This window comes from Mustela lutreola, chromosome 14 (genome assembly GCF_030435805.1).
Source record: "Mustela lutreola isolate mMusLut2 chromosome 14, mMusLut2.pri, whole genome shotgun sequence".
NCBI classification, from domain to species: Eukaryota; Metazoa; Chordata; class Mammalia; order Carnivora; family Mustelidae; genus Mustela; species Mustela lutreola.
In genome coordinates, this window is record NC_081303.1 from 69860722 (window position 1) to 69883585 (window position 22864).

The 22864-nt window shown below is 42.3% G+C and overlaps 1 protein-coding gene across 1 annotated transcript in view; it reads right to left on the bottom strand.

The window, feature by feature from the left end:
- Positions 1 to 200: 200 nt before the first annotated feature.
- Positions 201 to 22864, bottom strand: part of ATF6 (activating transcription factor 6) — a 206392-nt gene continuing 183728 nt past the window's right edge. Inside the window, exon 17 of the mRNA XM_059146835.1 lies at positions 201 to 741. Within this exon, the coding sequence (XP_059002818.1) occupies positions 533 to 741 (209 nt within the window). The 3' untranslated portion in view covers positions 201 to 532. The remainder of the gene's footprint in view (positions 742 to 22864) is intronic.

Below are 22864 nucleotides of genomic sequence, written 5' to 3' on the forward strand. Positions count from 1 at the left end.
ACCAATGGGGATTTTTTCCCCTTTTACTAAAGTTCTCAATTGTCTTGACTCTTTTGGGGACATTTTTCACTGTTCTGGTTTTGAAATCTATTTCCAATAAGCACTATATCTACAATGGATTGGCTTTAAATTAATAAAAACTCTTAATTGCTGGGAACATCAGTGTGCTGTACAGCTGTAAATAAAAATCTGTCAGTAAGTGAAATGGCAGAGAAGGGAAGAAGATCTTATTTTAACGATGACTATTTAAACACAAAAGAAGTACAGAAGGAAAAGCAATTGAGGAAGGTACAGGAAAAACTCGACACCGGGCAGCCACGGAGGACGCCGGCAGCATCTGCTGCTGGAGAAAGGCGGTCTGCCTCGTGTCTGAATGTCAGTGCTTTCCGGCAGATGGTGAGAAACAACTTCTTTCACTGTCACTTGAACCCCAGCTCTCTGCCGGCCACCAAGAGGGCAGACAGGAACAGGTCTCTCCCTTGCTCGCCAGCTCGGCAGGGTCCCACCTGGTTTTCATGTGCGGCCTCAGAGGCTACTGTAGTGACTCCGGGATGGTGCTGAGCACGTGGGCTGCCTCCGGTGCTGCTGCGGGCGAGCCGAAGAACGCGTTGGTTTGATTCCTCTGCTGATCTCGGAGGTAAGGGGGAACCGACGAGCTCTTGATGTGGAGGATCCGGGTATCCATCACCTGACAGTCAATCTGCATCATCACTTCATAGTCCTGCCCGTTGATGACGTTCTCTGTGGAGAGGGACACACAAGGCATAAACAGTCACCAGCACGTACGATTCTACCGTAAGCTTCTACCCCAGAGAGAACCTAAATAAGCTTTATGGGTGTGAACTGCCAACGGGCTTTCAAGGGACAGCGGGACTCCATCAGTCACCGAGCAGAGCGACAGCTGGGTTAGGCGCTGGGACGGCCTGTCCTCTTAGATTCTGGCTCCCAAACTGGGAGGGTCTTGGAGCAGTGGCAGAGTCCGCCCAGAGCAAGACGGTTTCAGCGGAGGACGGAGGGGAGACACCTCAGAGCCCCCCTCCCCTTCAGCAATGGGAAGGAACACTTGTCAGAAGAACCAGCCTGCCGTGTGCATGGTCAGGACATTCTGGCTGCGCTCACTGCCTCCCACTCATCAGCACTGTTTCTAATATCAGTAAGACACCCCCGGCTACAAATTTAAGGCTTGGCCTTAGCAGCATGAAGTACAGTAAAGACCGACAACAAGGTGCAGACGTGGCAATGATGCTCTTGCCCACGGGATAGTGTGTGATTCCAGAGCTCTTGATTCTCGGCGCAAGAGACAAGGACGTTTCTGATTTGGGACTAGAAGGAGCGCCGCAGGACTCGCAGGTGAACTAGAGGCCAGTTGCGGAGGGAGCAGGGAAACAAACAGCTTCGCTCATGTACCACGTCCAGGGGAACTCACCACACGTTTCACACACACACGCTCTTCCTCAGAGGATGAACACTCGATTTTAGGGAGAGGGCCAAATTAGTTCCTGATTTGTAATTCTGGGTAGCCATTTTCCAACTTGTAGTCAATGAAACTTGGGCATAAGACTGAGGAGAGATTGTAGACAGTCTCTACAAGCCCAGCCGGACATTCACAGCAGGGCAGTTAGAAGGTAGGCGAGTGTTTAATAACGCTGGCATCTGTTTGCATGTCCCCGTGAGTCCGAAAATGGGAATGGGGACTGGGCGAAGTCCTAGTCTTACTGCGTGTTTATGAAGATGACCTACAGCCAGCCAGTGACTTTTAAAATTAAATATCTGGCTTCTCTAGGACCAAGAACTGAACTTAGAAGTAGAATTAATATTTTTTTGTTTTTACTTCAACACTATACATGCCAAGTGTTAGAAATCTAGAGGAAGAAAATCCAAAGTTTGACATTTGATCTTCAGATTCCATTGTTATGTTTGGGAAAATTAAGCCATGGAGTGTGTCACAGTTTAGGACTTAGGACCTAGGACCTACGACCTTTAGAACCTAATCCAGGGGGTCTTAAATTAGGGTCTAATGAACAGACTTTTTATAAGTCCTACCGATATGCAATGAAAATAAGTGTTTTAGCTTTTTTAAAAACAGGTATAACTGGTATGAAATACAGTATTTTAGTTTCAGGGTGTACACCTTGGTGATTCCACATTTATATACATTGCAAAATGATTGTCACGCTAAGTCTAGGCACCGTGTGTCACTACACAAAGTCAATACAAAATTACCACCTGTATTCCATGCTGTGTATTAAATCTACAGGACCCAACTTACTTTACAACTCTACGTTTGTGTACTTCTTGATCTCTTTACCATTTTGCTCCCTACTCCAACCCACTCTCCCCTCTGGCAAGGGGCAATCTGTTCTCTAGAGTCTGGGTTTTATTTTTTAAATTTATTAGGTTTTATTCTTTAGATTCCACATATAAGTGAAGTCATGCGGTATATGCCTTCGTCAAAGTCTGCTTATTTAAATTAGCCTAACATCCATTAGGTCCATCCACATTGCAAAAGGCAAGATTTTGTTCTTCTTTATGGCCAGATACGCTTCCACTGTATATACATATATCATACACACACGCGCCACATCTCTATCCAGTCATCCGTCAGTGGGCGAGAAGGTTGTTTCCTTATCTTGGCTCCTGTAAATAATGCTGCAGTGCACACAGCAGTGCATATATCTTTTCAAACTAGTGTTTTCAGTTTCTTTAGATAGATAACTAGTAGTGGGACTGCTGGATCACAGGGCACTTCTCTTTTCAGACTGTGAGAAACTTCTGTATCGTGTCCACAGTGGCTACACCGATTGACAATGCCATACACGAGGGTTTCATGATTTCAGGTCTTCAAGTCTGTAATGTACTCTGAGTTAATTTTTCTATATGGTATAAGATAATGGTCCAGTTTCATTCTTCTGTGTGTAGTGATTTAGTTTTCCCAACACCATTTACTGTCTCTTCTTCCTTCTTTCTTGCTTCCTTTGTCAAAAATTAATGAACCTGTGGTTTTGATCTGTTTGTGGGAATGCAAGCTGGTGCAGCCACTTTGGAAAACAGTATGGAGGTTCCTCAAAAAGTTGAAAATAGATTTACCCTGTGACCCAGCAATTGTATTACTGGGTATTTACCCCAAAGATAAAAATGTAGTGATCCAAGGGGCACGTGCACATGCATGTTTATAGTAGCAATGTCCACAGTAGCCAAACTATGGAAAGAACCTAGATGTCCATAAACAGATGAATGGGTAAAGAAGATGTGTGTGGTACGTATATACATGATGGAATACTATGCAGCCATCAAAACCAAAATCGTGCCATTTGCAACGATGTGGATGGAACTAGAAGGTATTATGCTAAGTGAAATAAGTTGATCAGAGAAAGACAATTATATTATCTATCTGATACGAGGAATTTGAGAGGCAGCGAGGGGTCGTGGGGGGAGGGAGAAATGAAACAAGATGGGACCGGGGAGGGAAACATACCATAAGACTCTTAATTTCATGAAACAAACTGAAGCTTGCTGGAGGGGAGGGAGGTTGGACAGATAGGGTGGTTGGGGAGGGTATGTGCTATGGTGAGTGCTGTGAGTTGTGTAAGACTGATGATTCACAGACCTGTATCCCTGAAGCAAATAATACATTATATGTTTTTTAAAAATTAACTATATACATGAAGGTTTATATATGGGCTCTCAATTCTATTCCACTGATCTTTGTGTTTTTTTGCACTAGTGAAATACTGTTTTGACTACTATAGCTTTGTGTTCTAGTTTGAAATCAGGGAGCATGATACCTCTCGTTTTGGTCTTTTTCAACATTGCTTTGAGTAGTCAGGGCCTTCTGTGGTTCCACATAAATTGTGCAAGTACTTGTTCTAGTTCTGTGAAAAATGCTCTTGGTATTTCGATAGGAATGGCAGTAAATCTGTAGGATGCTTTGGTTAGTATGGATATTTAACAGTATGAATTCTTCCAGTCCATAAGCATGAAACATCTTTCCACTTACCTATATCTTCTTTAATTTCTTTATTAATGGTTTATAGTTTTCAGTATATAGGTCTTTCACCTCCCTGGTTAAATTTATTCTGAGGTGTTTTATTGTTATTAACATAACTGTAATTGGAATTATTTTCTGAACTTCTCTGACAGTTCATTATTCATATATAGAAACAACAGATTTTTGAATATTGATCTTGTATCCTACAACTTCACTGAATTCATCACTACTAATCCTTTTTTGTGGAGTCTTCAGGGTTTTTATTTTGTAATATTATATCATCTGGAAATAGGGATAATTCTATTTCTTTCTTTCCAATTTGTAGGCCTTTCATTTCTTGCCTAATTGCTGTGGATACAACTTCCAATACTGTGTTGGATAGAAGTGTAAGAGTGGGCATCCTTGTCCTGTTCCTGGTCTTAGAGGAAAAGCTTTCGGCTCTTCGCTGTTGAGTATGACATTAGCTGTGGGTTTGTCTTATATGGCCTTTATTATGTTGAGGTATGCTTTTTTTTTTTAATTAAAAAAAGCATTTATTTTAGAGAGAAAGCTCATGAGTGCAGCAGGAAAGGTAATGGGAGAGGGAGAGAGAGAATCCCAAGCCGACTCCATGCTGAGTGCAGAACCTGACCAGGTGCTCCATCCCATGATTGCCCCTGAGATCATGACCCAAGGCAAAATCATGAGTGACTCAACCCGCCCTTTCTTTTCAAATTTGTATTTAAACTCTAGTTAACATACAGTGTAATACTGGTTTCAGGAGAATTTAGTGATTCATCACTTATGTGTAACACCCAGGGAGATATGCTCTTTCTATACCTACTTTGTTTAGAGTTTTTTTACAAGTGGATGTTTGATTTTGTCCAATACTTTTTACTGCATCTTTTGAGAAGATCATATGATTTTTATCCTTCCTTTGTTAATGTGCTATATCATATTGATTAATTTGTGGTTGTTGAACCATCCCTGCAATGAATCCCACTTGATGGTGGTGTATGATCATTTTAATATATTGCATTTGGTTTGCTCATATTTTGTTGAGGATTTTTACATCTATGTTTATCAGTGATATTGTCTTAAAATTTTCTTGTGGTGTCTTTATCTGGTTTGAGTATCTGGGTAATGCTGATCAGGTAAAATGAGTCTGAAAGCATTCCATCCTCCAATTTTTTGGAAGAATTTGAGAAAGATGGATATTAAATCTTTAAATGTTTGATAGAATTCACTAGTGAAACCATCTGCCCCTAGATCCTTTTGTTGTTTGGAGGTTTTTGATTACTGATTCAATCTTCATAATTGCTCTACTCAGATTTTCTATTTCTTTGTAGTTCAGTCAGTCTTAGAAAATTGTGTTTCTATAAATTTATCCATTTCTTCTAGATTGTTCAGTTTGTTGGCATATAATTTTTCATAGTATTTTATGATCCTTTGTATCAACTCTCATTTCTGAAATTATTTATTTGAGCCCTCTCTTTTCTTGGTGAGTCTAACTAAAAGTTTGTTTAGTTTGTTTATCTTTTCAAAGAACTGGCTCTTGGTTTCACTTATCTTTCCCATTATCTTTTTAGTCTCTATGTCATTATTTCTGCTCTGATCCTTATTTCCTTCCTTCTACGAACGTTGTGCTTTGTTCTTTTTTCTAGTTTAAGTGTAAATTGTTTGAGATGTTTCTTGAAATAAACCTGTATCATTATGAACTTCCCTCTTTTGCCCATCTCATGGATTTTACATTTGTTTTCATTTATTACTCGGTATTTTTAAATTTCATCTTTGACGACTTCTATGATTCAGTAATGTGTTGTTTAGTTTTTCTAGTTTTCTTCTTGTAACTGATTTCTAATTTCATACTGTTGCAGTCAGAAAAGATGCCTGAAAGGACTTCAACCTTCTTGAATTTACTGAGACATGTTTTGTAGCCTAATATGTGATCTATCCTGGAGAATGTTCCAGAGGTACTAGAGAAGAATGTTTATTCTGCTGCTTTTGGATGTAATGTTCTCTATTAAGTCCATCCAGTCTAGTGTGTAATTTAAAGCTGATGATTCCTTACTGATTTTCTGTCTAGATGATCTATCCATCAATGTTAAGTACTACTGTCAATTTCTCTCTTTATATATCTGGTACACCTGTGTTGGGTGCATATATGTTTATAAATTTATATCTCCTTGATAGATTGACCCCATTATCATTATGTAGTTCCCTTCTTTGCCTTTTATTTGTCTTTAGCCACTCTACATCTTTTGACTGGAGAATTTATAGTCTGTTTATATTAAAGTGACTATTGATAGGTATGTACTTATTGCCATTTTGTCACGTGTTTTCTGGCTGTTTTTGTAGTTTCTCTGTTTTTCTTACCTCCCTGTGGTCTGATGACTTTTAGTATTAAGCTTAGGTTCCTTTCTCCTTTTCTTTTGTGTTTTTAAGTTTTTGTTTTGTGGTCACCATGAGGCTCACATTATCCTAAGTATGTAACAGTCAGCTTAAACTTGAACATTTTCCAAAATTCTCCATTTTTAACCCCTCCTCCCTATATTCTGTCTCGGATGTCACATTTTACATCTTTTTATGTGTTCCTTAACTACTGTAATTTCAGTTGATTTTATTAGCTTCATACTAGCTTCGTAAGTGAATGAATCCACTATTTTTACTATAGATTTAGCTTTTCTGGCGAGATTCTTACTGTCATAGGTTTTCTTGTTACAACAACTGACATTTCTTTTCAGTGTAAAGAAGTCCCTTTAACATTTCTTGAAAGGCTGGATTAGTAGAGATGAACTGCTTTAGTTCTCCTTCAATTCTGAACAATAACCTTGCTAGATGAGTATTCTTGGTTGGAAGTTCTTTCCTTTCAGCACTTTGACTATGTCTTGCCACTCACTTCTGGTGTGCAGAGTTCCCACTGAAAAATCTGATAGCCTTACGGGGTTACCCTTGTACATGACAATTTATCTTTCCCTTGCTACTTTGAAGGGTCGATCTTTAACTTCTGACATTTTAATTATATGTGTCTTCGTGTGGATCGCTTTGGGTTCATCTTTTTTGGAACTCTCTGGGATTCCTGGATCTGGATGTCTGTTTCCCTCCACAGAGGGAGTTTTCTGCCCTTCTCTTTCTTCTGGGAACTCTATAAAGTGAATGTAATTCTCCTTGATATCCCTTTGGTCCCTTATATTTTTAAAAATTCCTTTTTGTTTTGGCTGCTGTGTCTGGGTGAATTCCATGGCTCTGTCTTCCAGCTCCTTGATCATTTTAATGTTTTACCCAGTCCACTATTGAACTGTCATGTATTTTTTAGTTATTTTGTTCTTCAGGTCTATGGGTTTCTCTTTGGTACTTTCTTATATTTCCTTTCTCTTTGTTGAAGTTCTCTGTTCATCCATTCTTCCTCTGAGTTTGGTAGTCATCTTAACTGACCATTATTTTAAATTCTTTATTTAAAGAATAAATGAAAGATTACTTATCTCTATCATTGAAGCCTTTTTCTTTCATTTGGAAGATTTCTTTGTTCCTTTGTTTTACTTGGTTCTGTGTTTCTTTGTATCAGGTGGAGTAGGTTCCCCTCTCAGGCATGAAGGAGCGGCTTGTGTGCGTGATGAACCTCATGAATCACTCAGTCTTGCCCTGGCTCTTGATTGTCTCTTGAACTTTGTGATGCTCTAAAGCACCTGCTAATTCTTGAGATGCACCTGTTGTTGAGAGTGTGCCAAGGCCTGTCAGTTGTCCCAGGGGGAGGAATCTCACATAGCACCTAGTTTCAGGCAGTTGAAAGCAAAATCCCTCAGGCCAACAGCTTTTAAAATATGCAAGCAGATACAGTCCTGTGGGCTCTGAGTGTGATTGCTACCGGCCTCCAGACCAGGAGTCTGGACGTACCGGCCTCCAGACCAGGAGTCTGGACATACTGCCGGGTAGCAGCTGCAGTAACTGGGGCTCCAGAGGACTGTAAGCTCCTTTCTGGCAGGTCTCACAGAGCTGTAGTGAGGCCAAGGGGCTGTGCAAGGAGGTATCTCCTGGCCCTCATTCCCTGGGAGCGCCTCATTAGCCTCTCGATGTGTGGGAAACCTGAAGCCTGTCCCTCAGGCCGAAGCTCCAGGATAGCAGGTCTTTTCCTCAGAAGACCAAGAAGACCTCAGTCTCTGTCCGTGTGGGGCTGTAGGGGTGGTGGCCTGCCATGACCTGTATTCCCAACTGTACCTTCCCATGGAGCTCAGAGATACCAGCCCCCTTGGCCACTAGAGCCAGGCAATCAAGGGGGCCTCCCTTGCATAGACCATGTACACGGGCTGGCTTTAACTAGGGTGGGGGTAGGGAGGGAGACAGGGGGCAGGGCATACTCGCAGGCTGTGGACAGGCAGCAGGAAAATGAGCATGTCTGTGGGCTTCAGGACTGGAGCGGGAGAGCGCCGTGCCTGTGTGAGTGCAGCAGCCTGAGGCGGGGAGCGGGAGAAGACTGCTGGCTGGCTGGCGCTCACCTGCCCTGGCCTGGGCGTAGGACAGAGCTGCAGTACCCGCACTCTCTGGCTTCAGCAAGGCAGGGGGATGGTGCTGCATCCAAGTTCACCTGCCTGTGTGCTGGGAGGGGGCAAAACTGGCATCACCAGGGCCTCTCTTCTGAGGAGAGTTTCAGCTGTCCCCTGCCCCTCCAGCTTTTCGACCAGCAAATGATTTCCTTCTAGCTGGTCTAAGCACTTTCAAACAGCTGTTTTTCCCCTGGGTCTTGGGGTGAGTGAGACTGTAAAGTGAGTCCTTTAAATTCTGCAGCACTTTGGGTCTCCTGGACATCAGCCCCATTCATTTTTTTAAGCCAGATGTTTTGGGGGCTTGTTTCTTCAGCGCAGATCCCATGGGTTGGGATGCCTGATGTGGGGCACCAACCTCTTTGTCCTCTGGAGAAACACCAGACTGGTGAGACCCTCCCCTGTTGTTTCTCACTGTGCTGGGGATGGGGTTTTTGGTAAGACTATGTGTCTACCTCTCTTGCCCGTCTGGGGTCTTTCTATCTGTTGTGGTGGAGAAGCAGTTCATCTAGTTTTCAGAGGGAAATGCAGCTGTGGGTTTGGAGTGGCTGTCAGAGGGGAGCTCAGGACCTTCCTACATTACCACCTTGTGCAAGTCATTTGCTCATCCTTAGAGAACTGCATCTGAATCCTGTAAGTTGGCCAGTATTTCCTATCAGAGTGTTTTCTCTTCCAACTACACAGGCAGCTGCAGCCCTCTGGAAGAGAGACGACGTGCTAATGGATTTGGAGCCATTTCATTTAGAACGTGTGCCAGGCTCAGCTTTCTAGGTGTCACACCAATCATTTGCTTTTGGAACCAGAATCACTCCCTGTTTTAGAAAAATGAAAAAGTTTGTGTGTGTGAGTGCAGGAATGCTCACATGCACACAAGGGCATACATGACCAGATAATGGAAAACACGTGTGTTGGAGACATGCAATACACAGTATTAACTTTTACTGCTTTTCTGGATTAACTTGGAATCCAGATGACAATTTAAAATCAAGACTAGGTGCCCTCATATAGCCCAAACCATCTGCAAAACTCATTAAGCTCATATGCCTGCGAGAGAGAGAGTGAGAGAGAGAAAGAGAGAGCGCATGTGCGCACATGAGTGGGGGGGCAGTCATGATCGATCCCAGGACCCCAAGATCATGACCTCAGCTGAAGAGAGGTGCTTAACCGACTGAGCCACCCAGGCACCCTGGAATGGCGCTGTTATCTTACGCCCAACAACGAGACTCAGACGAGGCATCATCTAGGTGGCCATAAAACTGGGTTCTGTTCTTCACTGCCTTCTCAAGGCACCAACCTCTGCGGCAAGGAGGCGAGCAGCACTGTCACAAGACTGCCACAGAAGATGAGAATGCCCTCAGCTGAATTCAGGAAGCCCCTTCTGCACACAAGTTGGGTACTTTGGGTAGGAAGTGACCTCCTGTGGGGAGCATTTTAACCACTGCCCGTCATCTGTGCCTCCTGTGCATAAGGAACAGGAGCGCAGGTTCTACTGGAGAGAGAGAACCTGAAGGCTCTGCTGGCTCTGGGAGGCAGGTGAGGACAGGCCCCTGGAGGAGAACAAGGTGGGTGGATGCTCGCTTGCAGCACAGGCCAGGTCTCCACTGAGGATGCACAGTGCCCTCGTCCAAAGAGCATCAAGGCGCAGGGACAATGTTGGGCGCGGGGCGGCGAACATCCCCCCAGGGGCTTGTGAGAGCCGAGTTACGTGACAGGCCTGCTAAGCTGTTTTGGGGTAGGTACTTAGTGAAGACAGACACTGCGGAAAATCAGCCCAAAAGGAACGGCACGGAGAGACATGTAAAAGCTCACTCTCCCTCTTCTATCAGCCAACCTCTGGGTACTGCACAAGAGACACAAGGAATCTTCTGTTTTGGGCCTCCTGAAGTAAGCAAAATGAGATGAAACACTGATCAGAGTCAGAAAAAAGGTGTAAAAAAGGAATACTTCAAATTCAAAATGAATCAGGCATATAAAAAGGAAAAGAAATGAAGGGCTTTGGATATGAACATGAAACTGATTTCTGAGGAAGCAGAAAAGGCGCCTGGACACTGGAGGTGGAAAATCTCCGGGCAGTGTGGAATTCTGAACAGCCTGTAAACGCACAATAACTCAGAATGGCCTGCCAAGAGACTGTTGGCTGGGAGGTGACTAACACACACATGCCAGAACCTTGACCAGAAACAGAAGATCCAAAAACTTACAAGAGACTTTAATCTTAAAAAGTCACAAGATTTCAATGCTTTGCAAAGAAGCATATAGGATAAAACATTTCTACTGGGAATCAGACGCTAACCCTAACAAGAGGTAGTTCGCTCTGTGTCAGCTAGGCTGCAGACAGGCAGTGACGGGCTACTGGTATCTGTGCCTGGATCTGCTGATGTACGGGGGGGGGTGGGTGGGTGGGTGTGTGTGTGTGTGTGTGTGTGTGTGTGTGTGTGTGTGTAGGGGGAGGCATGGAAAAGAGATGTGTGTGTGTGTGTGTGTATGTGTGTGTGTGTAGGGGGAGGCATGGAAAAGAGATATAAATCCACCAACTCACAGATTACAAGAGATATCTTCAACCAAAACAAAAGCAAAAAAAAAGGGGGGGGGGCAGCCTGAAAGGGGAGACCTAGTAGTGGAAGGGAAAGGAAGGTGGGAAGACAGTGAACAACGAAGTGGTGTAGAATCACAGTGGACAGAGGCTTTCCAGAACATCCATAAGCTACTCCACTAACCCTAGTCCATCTTTTCTCCGGTTCTCAGCCTGAGTCCAGCTTTTGACCATCTCAATACACTGTGCACTGGCTCTGTGGGTATGTTTTCCTCTACTGGGAAAAGCAGCCCCTTTGGCTCTTCTTCACCCAGATTCTCTATCCCGTCAAATTCTCTCAATCCTTTTAGGCCCATTTCAAGTCCCACTTGAAATGAGAGCGCCAATATGTAAATGTCCTGATTTATTGAACAATGTCAAAATACTTACAGAACAGAGTTTTGGCTCCTTGAAGCCATGTCCAGCACTTCTGGATTGGGGAGCAGGGGGTGAGAGGTGCAGCCAGAGCCTCTCCCCGCTCAGCCGGAAGAGCACGCGCTCTCGCTGCACATGTGGACGCAGCTGTGCCCCTGACGTGAGTCTTTCTGGAGACACAAGGAATGCGGGCAACCACGGGGAGTTCCTTGTAACCACCATGTCTGCCCTTTGCCAGAAAAAATTAAAAGCAGAGTGTCTCTGACGGGGATATTGGGTTGGGAGTGTCCAAAGGCAGGGAGACAAGCAGGGAGGAAGGAATATCATATATTCACTGTGAGACACACCAGACTCTGTTAAATATTATTCAGGTGTTATGGACACTGAGCAACTGGGAGCCAGATGAAAAAGTTTATCTAATTTTTAGATCTTCAATAATTTCACAAAAAATGTGTGGGCCTAGAATAATGTATACAAAAGCCATTAACCCTGACAGGGCACGTGGCATGGTGATGATGAAGGAACCACCAGAATTTACCAGGCAGGGGCCAGGATGCCGGACAATCTGCAATGCCCAGGGATGGTCCCACAGCTCATACTTGCGTAGGTTAAAACAAAATGAAAACCCTGATTGTTACTCTATTAATCAAGATAGAACATCACTGTTTTACATTTAAATTACTTTTACATAGGTTTTACTAGGCAATATGGCCTCGGAATACATTCTTATAATTATTCCACTATGCTGGGAATATTGTTTCTTTCTGAACTCAGTAAGTGTTCATTTCAGAAAATCACATCACCTGTGGCAAAAACCCTCTTGGTTTACCAAGACAGTATTAGTCTGCACTTCTCTCTGCTGCACTCAGTGATAGCCCGCATCGGTGTGAGCACCTGGCTTCTTCATTCCCTCTTCTTTTAAAAATATTTTTATTTATTTGACCAAGAGTATAAGTAAGCAGAGCGTCAAGGAGAGGGGGAGAGAGAAGCAGGCTCTCTGCCGAGCAGGGAACCTGATGCGGGGCTCCATCCCAGGACCCTGGAATCATGACCCGAGCCAAAGGCAGCCGCCCAACCAACTGAGCCACCCAGGTGCCCCTCCACTTCTTCTTCTAATACAATACAAGCATTATTACACATAATGCCTCAACATTATAGAGTCATGAATTCAACAAATATTTACTGAATTTCTACCATGTGCCAGGTACTGAGGATCAAGTAGTAAATAAAACATGGGAAGAGGGGTACCTGGGTGGCTCAGTGGGTTAAAGCCTCTGCCTTCAACTCAGCTCATGTTCCCAGGATCCTGGGATCAAGCCCCACATCGGGCTCTCTGCTCAGCAGGGAGCCTGCTTCCACCTCTCTCTCTTTCTGCCTGCCTCTGCCTACTTGTGATCTCTGTCTGTCAAATAAATAATAATCTTTAATTTAAAAAAACAAACAGAAATTCCTGTCCTCGTAGAGCTTAGTTTTTATAAAAGGAGAGAGAAGGGAGAGACAGAAAATACACAGAGAGTGAAGAAGTGCTATGGAGGAAAACGATGCACAGAGGGTGGTTGGGGGTGGGGCGTGCAGTTTTTGACACAGTACCCAGGGCACCTCTCCTAGAGGGTGATCTCAGAGTAAAAACCTCAGGAGGGGAGGGGTGAGCTGTGCAGCCATCACGGGGAGGGTCTCGTGCACATCTGAGATTTTAGGAAGACATTTAGTGGACAAGAGCAGCAACTGGAAGAAATGGGGTAAGGACTGGCAGGAGAAAACGGCTAGAACTGCAACTTGGGGAGTTGTTTGGAGACAAAAGACAGATGGCACCCTGGGACCAAATGGTATCACTCCTGGGGAAAGAATGATGGGAACATGTTAAGAAGGAGGAGCATGAAGAGAAAAGGGAAGGTTTGTGCCTTTATCCGATCACTGAGCGTACCTCTGAGAACCAAACTCAAGTTTTAACCAACTTTCCTTCCTTCCCAGTATTTGAGCACTGATCACAGGCCAGACACTGTTACAGACTCTTATAAACATTAGATCCCAGTTTCTGTACCCAGTTAAACCTGGGGAGCATTTTCTAAAGGAAAATGTCAGTCAACATTCACATAGTGCTTTAAACTCTGAGGAATTACAGAAGAAAATGGGTTTTTTTCCCTTACCCAGATTACCGGACTGTTGCAAAAGCAGAACTTAAAGTATTTAAAACATTTAAAATATTGGCTGTCCAAGACTGCGGCATAGGAAGACCCTGAACTCAATCTCTGCCCATGGACACACTGCACCTGCACCCACACACAGAGCAGTTCGTCCCAAGGACACACCGAGGGCCGCCTGGACAGCTTCTCCGCAGTAGACCACAGAGGGAGCACGCAGAGAATGGAGGCAGATGGAGACATGGTAATGACGGGAACCCCACCCCTGCGTGGCGACCTGCAGCAGGAAGGGATATCACTGAAATGATACCACACACTTGGCAACCGTGGGGCACAGTGAGAAAAGAGCAGTTTAAAGAGCAACTGGACTATAAGCGAAAGAAATCTACTTATTAACCCTACAGCATCTGCCCAAAGGGTAGGAAACAGCTGAACTCTCTCTGGGGTTGGAAGGGCCAACCAGTACCACTGTTTATGTCCCCTCCCCCCAAATCAAATTATAATAGCTCACGTGCGAACTTGAGTCAGGCGCTCTAGCCAACCTGCTAGGGTTACCCTAGTACACCCCAGGACCACACCAGCTCCAGCTGTCCTTCCCCCCAGGGTGACTCCAGCATGGCACCCCCAGGGACACCTTGTCTTCCCTGATCTAGCTGCTCTGCCAAGAATAGCCCTAGAATAGAGCACCCTGAGACCTCTCCCCCCACCCATGCTCACTTCAGCTCCACGCATTTGCCAAGGTGACCCCAACTCAGCAGGCCCAGTGGTCCCCCTCCCGGAGGCCTGAGCTCATGCAAGCTCCGCATGTCCTACCAGGGTGGCCTCAGCACAGAGCACTCTTGGACTCCTTGGCTCATGTGCCCACTAAAGATCTCGTCATCCCACCAAGATGATCCCAGCGTGGAGTGTTCCGGGACAGCCTGGCCCATATCTGCTCCAGCTTTAGCTGGTCTGCCCAAGCTGCCAGGCATACTACACATGACACACTCCCACATATGGCCACTCCTTTAAGATCAGGAGAGGCAGCTGATCTGCCTTATGCACAGAAATAAATGCAAAGTCAAGCAAAATGAGGAGATAGAGGAATATGTTCCAAATGAAAGGACAAGATAAGATGCCAGGAAGAAAACACTAATAAAAACAGGGAGTAAGTAACTTACCTGACAAAGACTGCAAAGTAATGGTTGTAAAGATGTTCACCAAACTTGGAAGAAGAACAGAGGAACACAGTGAGAACTTTAACAAAGAGTCAGAAAATGTAAGACAAAAGTGATCACAGCTGAAGAACATAGTAACTGAAATGAAATACAGGAGAGGGAATAAACAGCAGATTAAATGAGACAGAAGAATGTACCAGTGATCTGGAAGACAGAATAGCAGAAACCATCCAGCCAGAATAACAACAAAAAACCTTAAGAAGAGTTTAAGGGACCACTAGGACAACAACTAGCACATGAACCCTCCTCTCACAGGGGTCCCACCGGAGACAGAGCCAGGGGCTGATGAAATAATGGCTGAAAACTCCCCTAACCTGGGGAAGGAAACATGGCCAGGCCCAGGCAGCAGAGCAAGTCCAGAACAAGAGGAACCACAGATCCACACTAAGATTAGCATGATAAAATGGCAGAAGTTAAAGAGAAAGTCTTACAGGCAGCAAGAGAAAAATAGATACAAGGAAATCCCATAACTACCAGCTGATTTTTCAGCAAAAACTCTATAGGCTCGAAGGTAGTGGTGGGATATATTTAAAGCACTAAAAAGGAAAAACTTATAACCAAGAATACTCGAACCAGTAGGGCATCAGTTAGAATTGAAGGAGAGAGAATTTCCCAGACAAGCCAAAACTAAAGTTCATCACAACTAAACCAGCTTTATAAGAAACGGTCTTCTTTAAGCAGAAAAGAAGGGTCTTTAAAAAGCAAAAAAGGCCAAAACTAGAAATGAGAAAATACATGAAAAGAAAAACATCTCACTTGTCAAAGCAAATATATAGTAAAGGCAGTGGATCAGCCATTTAAAAAGCTAGCCTGAAGGCTAAAGACAAAAACAGTAAAATCAACTATAACTACAGTAAGTGGCTAAGGTATACACAAAATAAAAATATGTAAAATATGACATCAAAAACATAAAATGTGGGGGCAGGGACGTAGTGCTATTGCTTTTTCAGTGAGTTCAAACTTAAGTGACAGTCAACTTAAAACAGAAGATTGCTATATGTGTACTGGTTCTCAGAGATGAATCATATGGGAAACGCAAACCGGAATTCTACAATACACACACAAAAAGAAAGGAACCCAAATATAACACTAAAGAAATCAAGCCACAAGGGAAAAGAGCAAGAGAAAAAGAAAAGAACAGAGGAAAAACTACAAAAACAACAAAATGGCTATATTACTTATCAATAATTACCCTAAATGAAAATGGACTAAATGCTCCAACCTAAAAACATAAGGTGACTGAATGGGGGTGGGGAGCAGGAAACAAGACCCGTCTATACGCTGCCTGCAAGAGACTCACTTCAGATCTAAGGATACAGATGGTAAAGGGATGGAAAATGATATGTAATAGGGGAAAAAAAAAAGCTGGTGTAGCAGTACTTGTATCAGATGAAAGAAACTTTAAAAAAAGAAGATTCTAGGAGAGCCTGGTTGGCTCAGTTGTTAAGTGTCTGCCTTCGGCCCAGATCATGATCCTAGGAGTCCTAGGACTGAACCCCATATTGGGATCCTTGCTCAGTGGGAAGCCTGCTTCTCCCTCTCCCACTCCCCCTGTTTGTGTTCCCTCTCTTGCTGTCTCTGTCAAATAAGTAAAATCTTTTTAAAAAGTCAAAACCAAAATTTGTAACAAAAGACAAAGAGGGTATTACAAAATATCCAAGAAGGATATAACATTTGAAGTATTTATGCACCCAACACAAGAGCACCAAAATATATAAAGCAAATATTAACCAACCTAAAAGGAAAAATTGACAGTAATACAACAATAGTAGGGGACTTTATTTTTTAAATTATTTTTTAAAGATTTATTTGTGAGTGAGCATGTGTGAGCGAGGGGGGGAGGGTTAAGGGAGAGGGAGTCAGAGTCAGAGTCTGCACAAGCAGATTCTGTGCTGAGCATGGAGCCCAACATGGGGCTCAATCTCACCACCTCAAGATCAAAACCTGAGCCAAAAATCCAGAGCTGGATGACCAACTGAGCCCCCAAGTACCCTTTCTAGGGAACTTTAATACCCTACTTACATCAAAAGATCATCCAGCCAGAAAATCAATAAAAAGCCAGCTTAAGTGACATATTAGACCAGATGGACTTACTAGATATTTTTAGAGGGGCACCTGGATGTCTTAGTCAGTTAAGTGTCTGACACTTGATTTTGGCTCAGGTCATGATCTCTGGGTTGTGTCAGGCCCACCTCAGGCTCTCAGCACAACATGGAGTCTGCTTGGTCTGCTTGAGATTCTCTCCCTCTGCCCTTACCCCTGCTCTCTCTCTCACCACTTTTATTCAACACAGTGTTAGAAGTCCTAGCCACAGCAATTAGGCAAGAAAAAAAAAAAGTCCTCCAAATTGGAAAAAAAGCAGAACTATCACTATTTGCAGATGACAATGCTACATATAAAAAATCCTAAAGACTCTACCAAAAACTATTAGAATTAATGAATTCAGTGAAGATATATATACAAAATTAACATACAGAAATTCATTGCATTTCTATATACTAGTAACAAACTAACATAAAGAAATTAAGAAAACAATCCCATTTACAATTACATCAAGAAGAGCAAAATACCTAGGAATAAATTTATCCAAGGAGGTAAAGCCCTGTACTCTGAAAACCACAGAAAACTGACCAAAGAAATGGAAGACAACCCAAATAAATAAATGGAAAGAAATACCATGCTCACAGATTGGAAGAATTAATAGTTTTAACTATTAATTAAACATCCATACTAAGCAAAGCAATCTACAGATTCAATGCAATCTCCATTAAAATACCAATGAAATTTTTCAGAAAATCACAACAAAGAATCTGGAAGATTTGTATAAAACCATGAAAGACTACAAATAGTCAAAGCGATCTTGAGAAACAACAACAAAGCTGGATGTACCATGCTGCCTGATTTCCAACTATAGTACAAAGCCACAGTACTCAATACAGTAAGGTACTGGTACAAAAGAAACATGTAGATCAATGGAGAACAGAGAGCCCAGAAATAAATCCACACACACATGGTCAGTCTTTGACAAAGAAGCCAATAATAATATATATATATATTGTATATAACAATGGTGGTAAGGACAGTCTCTTCAATGAACAGTATTGGAAAAACTGGGTAGCTACATGCAAAAGAATAAAACTGGGCTTCTACATTACACCATATACAAAAACAAATTAAACATGGGTTTAAGACGTGAATGTAAGATGTGACACTGTAAAACTCCTAGAAGAAACCATAGCCAGGAAGCTCTCTAACATGGTCTTAGGAATATTTTTTTGGACCAATCTTCTCAGGCAAGGGCAAGAAAAGCTAAACTAAACGGATGGGACTACATCATAAAAAAAGCTTCTGCACAGTGAAAGAAACCATTGACAAAACAAAAAGGCAACCTATTAATGACAGAAAATATTTTTAAGTCATACACCTGATAAGGGGTTAATAACCAAAATATATACAGAACTTGCATAACTTAATATAAAAAGGACAACCCAATTAAAAAATGGGCAGAGAACTTGAATAGAAATTTTTCCAAAGAGGACATGCAGATGGCCCACAGATACATGAAAAGATGTTCATCACTCTGCATCAGGATATGCAGACCAAAACCATAATGAAATACCACCTCCCAGTTGTTAGACCGGCTGTTATCAAAAAGATAAAACATAACAACTGTTGGCAAGGATGTGAAGGAAAGGGAACCTTCATACACTGTTGGGGAGAATGGAAACTGGTGCAGCCACTCTGGAAAACAGTATGGACGTTCCTCAAAAAAGGAAAAGTAGAGCTATCCTATGATCCAACAATTCCACTTTTGAGAATTTATTTAAAAAAAAAAAAACAAAAACAGGGGCGCCTGGGTGGCTCAGTGGGTTAAAGCCTCTGCCTTTAGCTCAGGTCATGATCTCAGGATCCTGGGATCCAGCCCCACATTGGGCTCTCTGCTCAAGCGGGAGCCTGCTTCCTCTTCTCTCTCTCTGCCTGCCTCTCTGCCTACTTGTGATCTCTGTCTGTCAAATAAATAAAAATCTTTAAAAAAATAAAAATTAAAAAAAAAAAAAAAGAAAACAAAAACACTAATCTGAAGAGATGGAAGTACCACTACATTCACTGCAGCAGCATTTACAACAGCCAAGATTGGGAAGCAACTGAAGTGTCCATCCACAGATAAGTGGATAACGAAGATGCGGTGTTTACGTACAAATAAGTTTTATCCAGTCATAGAAAGGAATGAAATTTGCCATCTGCAACGACATGGATGGACCTTGAGGGTATTATGTTTAGTGAAGTAAGACAAAAGACAAATATTGGATTTCAATTGTATGTGGAATCTAAAAAACAAATGAACAAACAGAAAACAAAACAGAAATAGACTGGTAGATAATATGAAACTGTTGGCTAGTTTGTAACTGTTGGTTAACAGAAGGGAGAGGGATGGGGGTGTCAGACAAAACAGGTGAAGGGATCAAGAGGTACAAACTTGCAGTTATATTAAATCCAGATGTAATGTACAGCATAAGAAATACAGCCAATAATACTGTAGTAACTGCGCAGGTCATTTTGTGATGTATAAAAATATCAAATCATCATGATGTACACCTGAAACTAATAGGCTTATCATATGTCAGTTATCTTTCAGTTAAAAAATATATATATACACACACACACATACATATATATGTATGTATGTATATAAAATATCAAACAAGTGAATTTCCCCAGAAAGGCCTTTTCTTACTACCAAAACTCAATCAGCATCCCCAATCACATTAGTCCTTTTCCTTCAAAGCACTTGCCATACATATAATTAAACACTGGCTTGTTTACTTGTTTAATGATATCTGTCTTCCCTACTAGATCACCAACTCTATAAAGTCGGGAAGGGCATCTGTTTCATTCACTACCACACGCACCCAGAGCTAGTATCGTGCCTGGCACCCATCACACAATGAAAACTATAGAATATGACCTTCACATTAGGAAGGCTGTCCTCTCATACTTGCTAGTTATGTCATCAGATAACACTTAGCTTTCTGAAAGTTCCACCATTCTTGGCTCCAGCCTGAGAAAGTGCCAGCCCAGAATGGTTCCAGAAAGTGTGCTAGCAGCAAAGAATTTCTAACATCCTCAAATATAAAACCAGACCTGTTAAGACCCTGTCTCTGAAGCACAGCCAAAGTCACTTCTCTTCAACCTCTAGTTTATATACTGAATTCCTCACCACCAACAATGATTCTTTTTGTTATTATTATCACTGAAATATAGTTGAGATGCAATAATAAGAACTCCTTTAAAGGTGACCAGATGAAACTTATCCCCTGGGAAATTCTGCAGCCTGTGCTACAAAGGTCTAAGCTTTATATATGGTCAGGTCAAGTTCCGACTTCTCAAGTCCAGCTCCTCTAGGGCTTTTGATAGTCTCCTAGGATATTTTCAGGAAATGTGCCTGATCTCATAATTGTCTGAAGACTAATGATATTAGATTTGCTTTTCTCTGGATGTGTCTGCTCTTTCCCCAAGAATGCTGCCCACAAATGTGAGCAACTGCCTCAAGAAATCATAGAAGAGTTCTGTTTCATTGATCTTAGACAGCTCTCCTGAGATTAAAAAGGGTATAATTAACAGGCTTATTACTCATTTCTTCAAACTGAGTTCCTGAACTACCAAACTGACATCTGATTACATAATTTCAATTATTGCCCCCAAAACTGAAAACAGATGAACTTTAGGTATGGGATCCATTAGAAGACTGGGTTGGAGTTAAAATTTATTTAGGCAGATTAAGGGCGGAACTTCTGCTATTACTGCTACTGGGTCAGAGCACTCTCTCCTCTAAAACACTGTGCTCTTAAACTGCACTTAAAATTAATGTATGGAATTCCACACTCTTCTCAGTGCACTAAAACAGCTTTCTCTGTAGTGCTATCCTCTACAGTAGTTCTCTGCTCATTGTGTTGGTCAGATTCAGGTTCTAAAGGGAGTCACTGAATATGAATTTTAGAGCATGAAGGATCCTTAAAGGGATAATGAGGCCCAGTATTACCAATTGACTCCCAGCCTATTAAAAAGCCTAGGGAAAAAAAAAAAAAACCTAGCATACTTTTTATTCATCAAAGGGAATCTTGTCCTACAGATTTGGATTAAGTAGAGGATTCCTTCCCCCTCGGAGGGGGGGAAAAGAAATGCAGGAGTAGAGGTAGGAGGTGTGGAGGGCAAGCTCACAGGTCAGTTTTCAGAACATCACTGCCATTCTGGGTGTTATTTTCTCCACTGAAATGTCAGACATTCTCAGTCTGCATTAAACTTGGCTGCTTTTCAATCACGTAACATTCAGAAAAGCCTAGGCATTCGAGAATGCTCATGTGTTGACTTCGCTCAGTTACTTACAGCTGATAGTACTGAAGCCTTATAGAAGTGAAACTAAGGGAACTGGTCTTCAGAAAGGTGTCTGCATTTATAAACACTTTTACTGCTTTAAGCTTTGCAACATGCAGCCCAGTGTGCATGTTACCAACAGGGAAAGCCAATATATGCTGAGATTCTGAGACTGCTCATTTGGTCTCATTCTTAGCTGAAAGCTGGGTGCTGAGTCATTTAAGATTATACTTCTTTGAAAATTAAAAAAAAAAAAAAAAAAAAAAAACACCTCTTAGAAAGGTCTTTGATAACAAGTAGGATTTGTAAAAATCATAGTGAAGAGACGAATGCAGATAACACTGATAGGAAATACAATCACAGAAAAGAAGGGATTGGTGATTGCCTTATTCAGACCTTCCAGTAAAGGACTGAAGCTCACTTGGGCATTTTCAGTGTTCAATACTGGCAGATGAATGATCAGAACAGATTCTGGAAAAAATGGAAGGAAGGATTTTCCTTTTGCTAGTTTTGGAAACCAATCTACAAGAAGTCGAGCAAAGAAAAGAGGAAGGATCTCTACATTATGTAGAGAAGAAGTACTGGAGGACGGGTGACTGAATGGCTAGCAAGGTCACCACCAAGAACAATTAGGTCTGTCCTCTGCTGTGAACTGAGGTCCCAAACCAAACCAATTCGGAATGTACTGGCTGTTACCCTTCTTCAGATACAAAAGAAATGGCTTAGCGACTGTGGAATATTTTTGATCTCCATAACACAAAGAAATTTGGAATATATGACTCTACATGTGGAGGGATTTTTCCATTCAGTGAATGCTGACACACTACCACATATGTCCACACACAGCACCACTTAGGAATCTTAGAACAAATGCACCTTTTCCAAGAACTTATCATGATTTTTGAATTATTATAAAGTGGAACACAGACAAGCCACTGCTTGCTGTCATACTATTATTCTCTGAGCCATAAAAAGTTACTTTTCTTTTTAACAGGGAAGCCATTTTCTCACTCCCTCCTGCTTCTGTTCTTTCGGAAAACCGCAGCACTCATGTTTGCAAAGCCCCCGAATAAATTCCCGCTAGTGTGGCTCTATAGGCAAGAAACCAAATGGCATTTTGGAAATTTTAAAGGTGGATCAACCATAAAATGCTCTGATCAATAAACATCCTCCGACTTGCTGAAGAACAAGCAAGAAGAGAGTAAAAGGATAAAACCCAGGGCAAAGTCCAGTGCAGAGAAGGGTCCTGCTCTAGTGTGGTTTACCAAACTCACAAAATCGAAAAAGGTGTTCGCTTTTAACAGAAGACCTGCCATGGTGAAAATGATCAATACTGAATGAAAAATGGGCAAAACTGAAGAGGCGTCACATTCCAGGGCTCCACTCAGCTGTGTCGGTGACAAAGACTGCTGGAAACTAAAACCTAAGCATGCTCCGTCCCCCAGGCCCTTGCGGAATGTAGGCAACACATGCTCTGAGAATAGCTTTGAGGGCAAATTCCCAGGGATTCCTGGGTTTAACTATGATACTCAAATCATAAAGAGATTTTTTTTTTAATCAACGATGTCATTTTGATTTTTTTTGAACTTCGAATTTCTCATGCTCTCTCGCGGAACAATTCCTAATAGGTGTCACTGACACGGCAGAAACATCATCTCTGCAGAGGAGCCACCGCTGTCTCA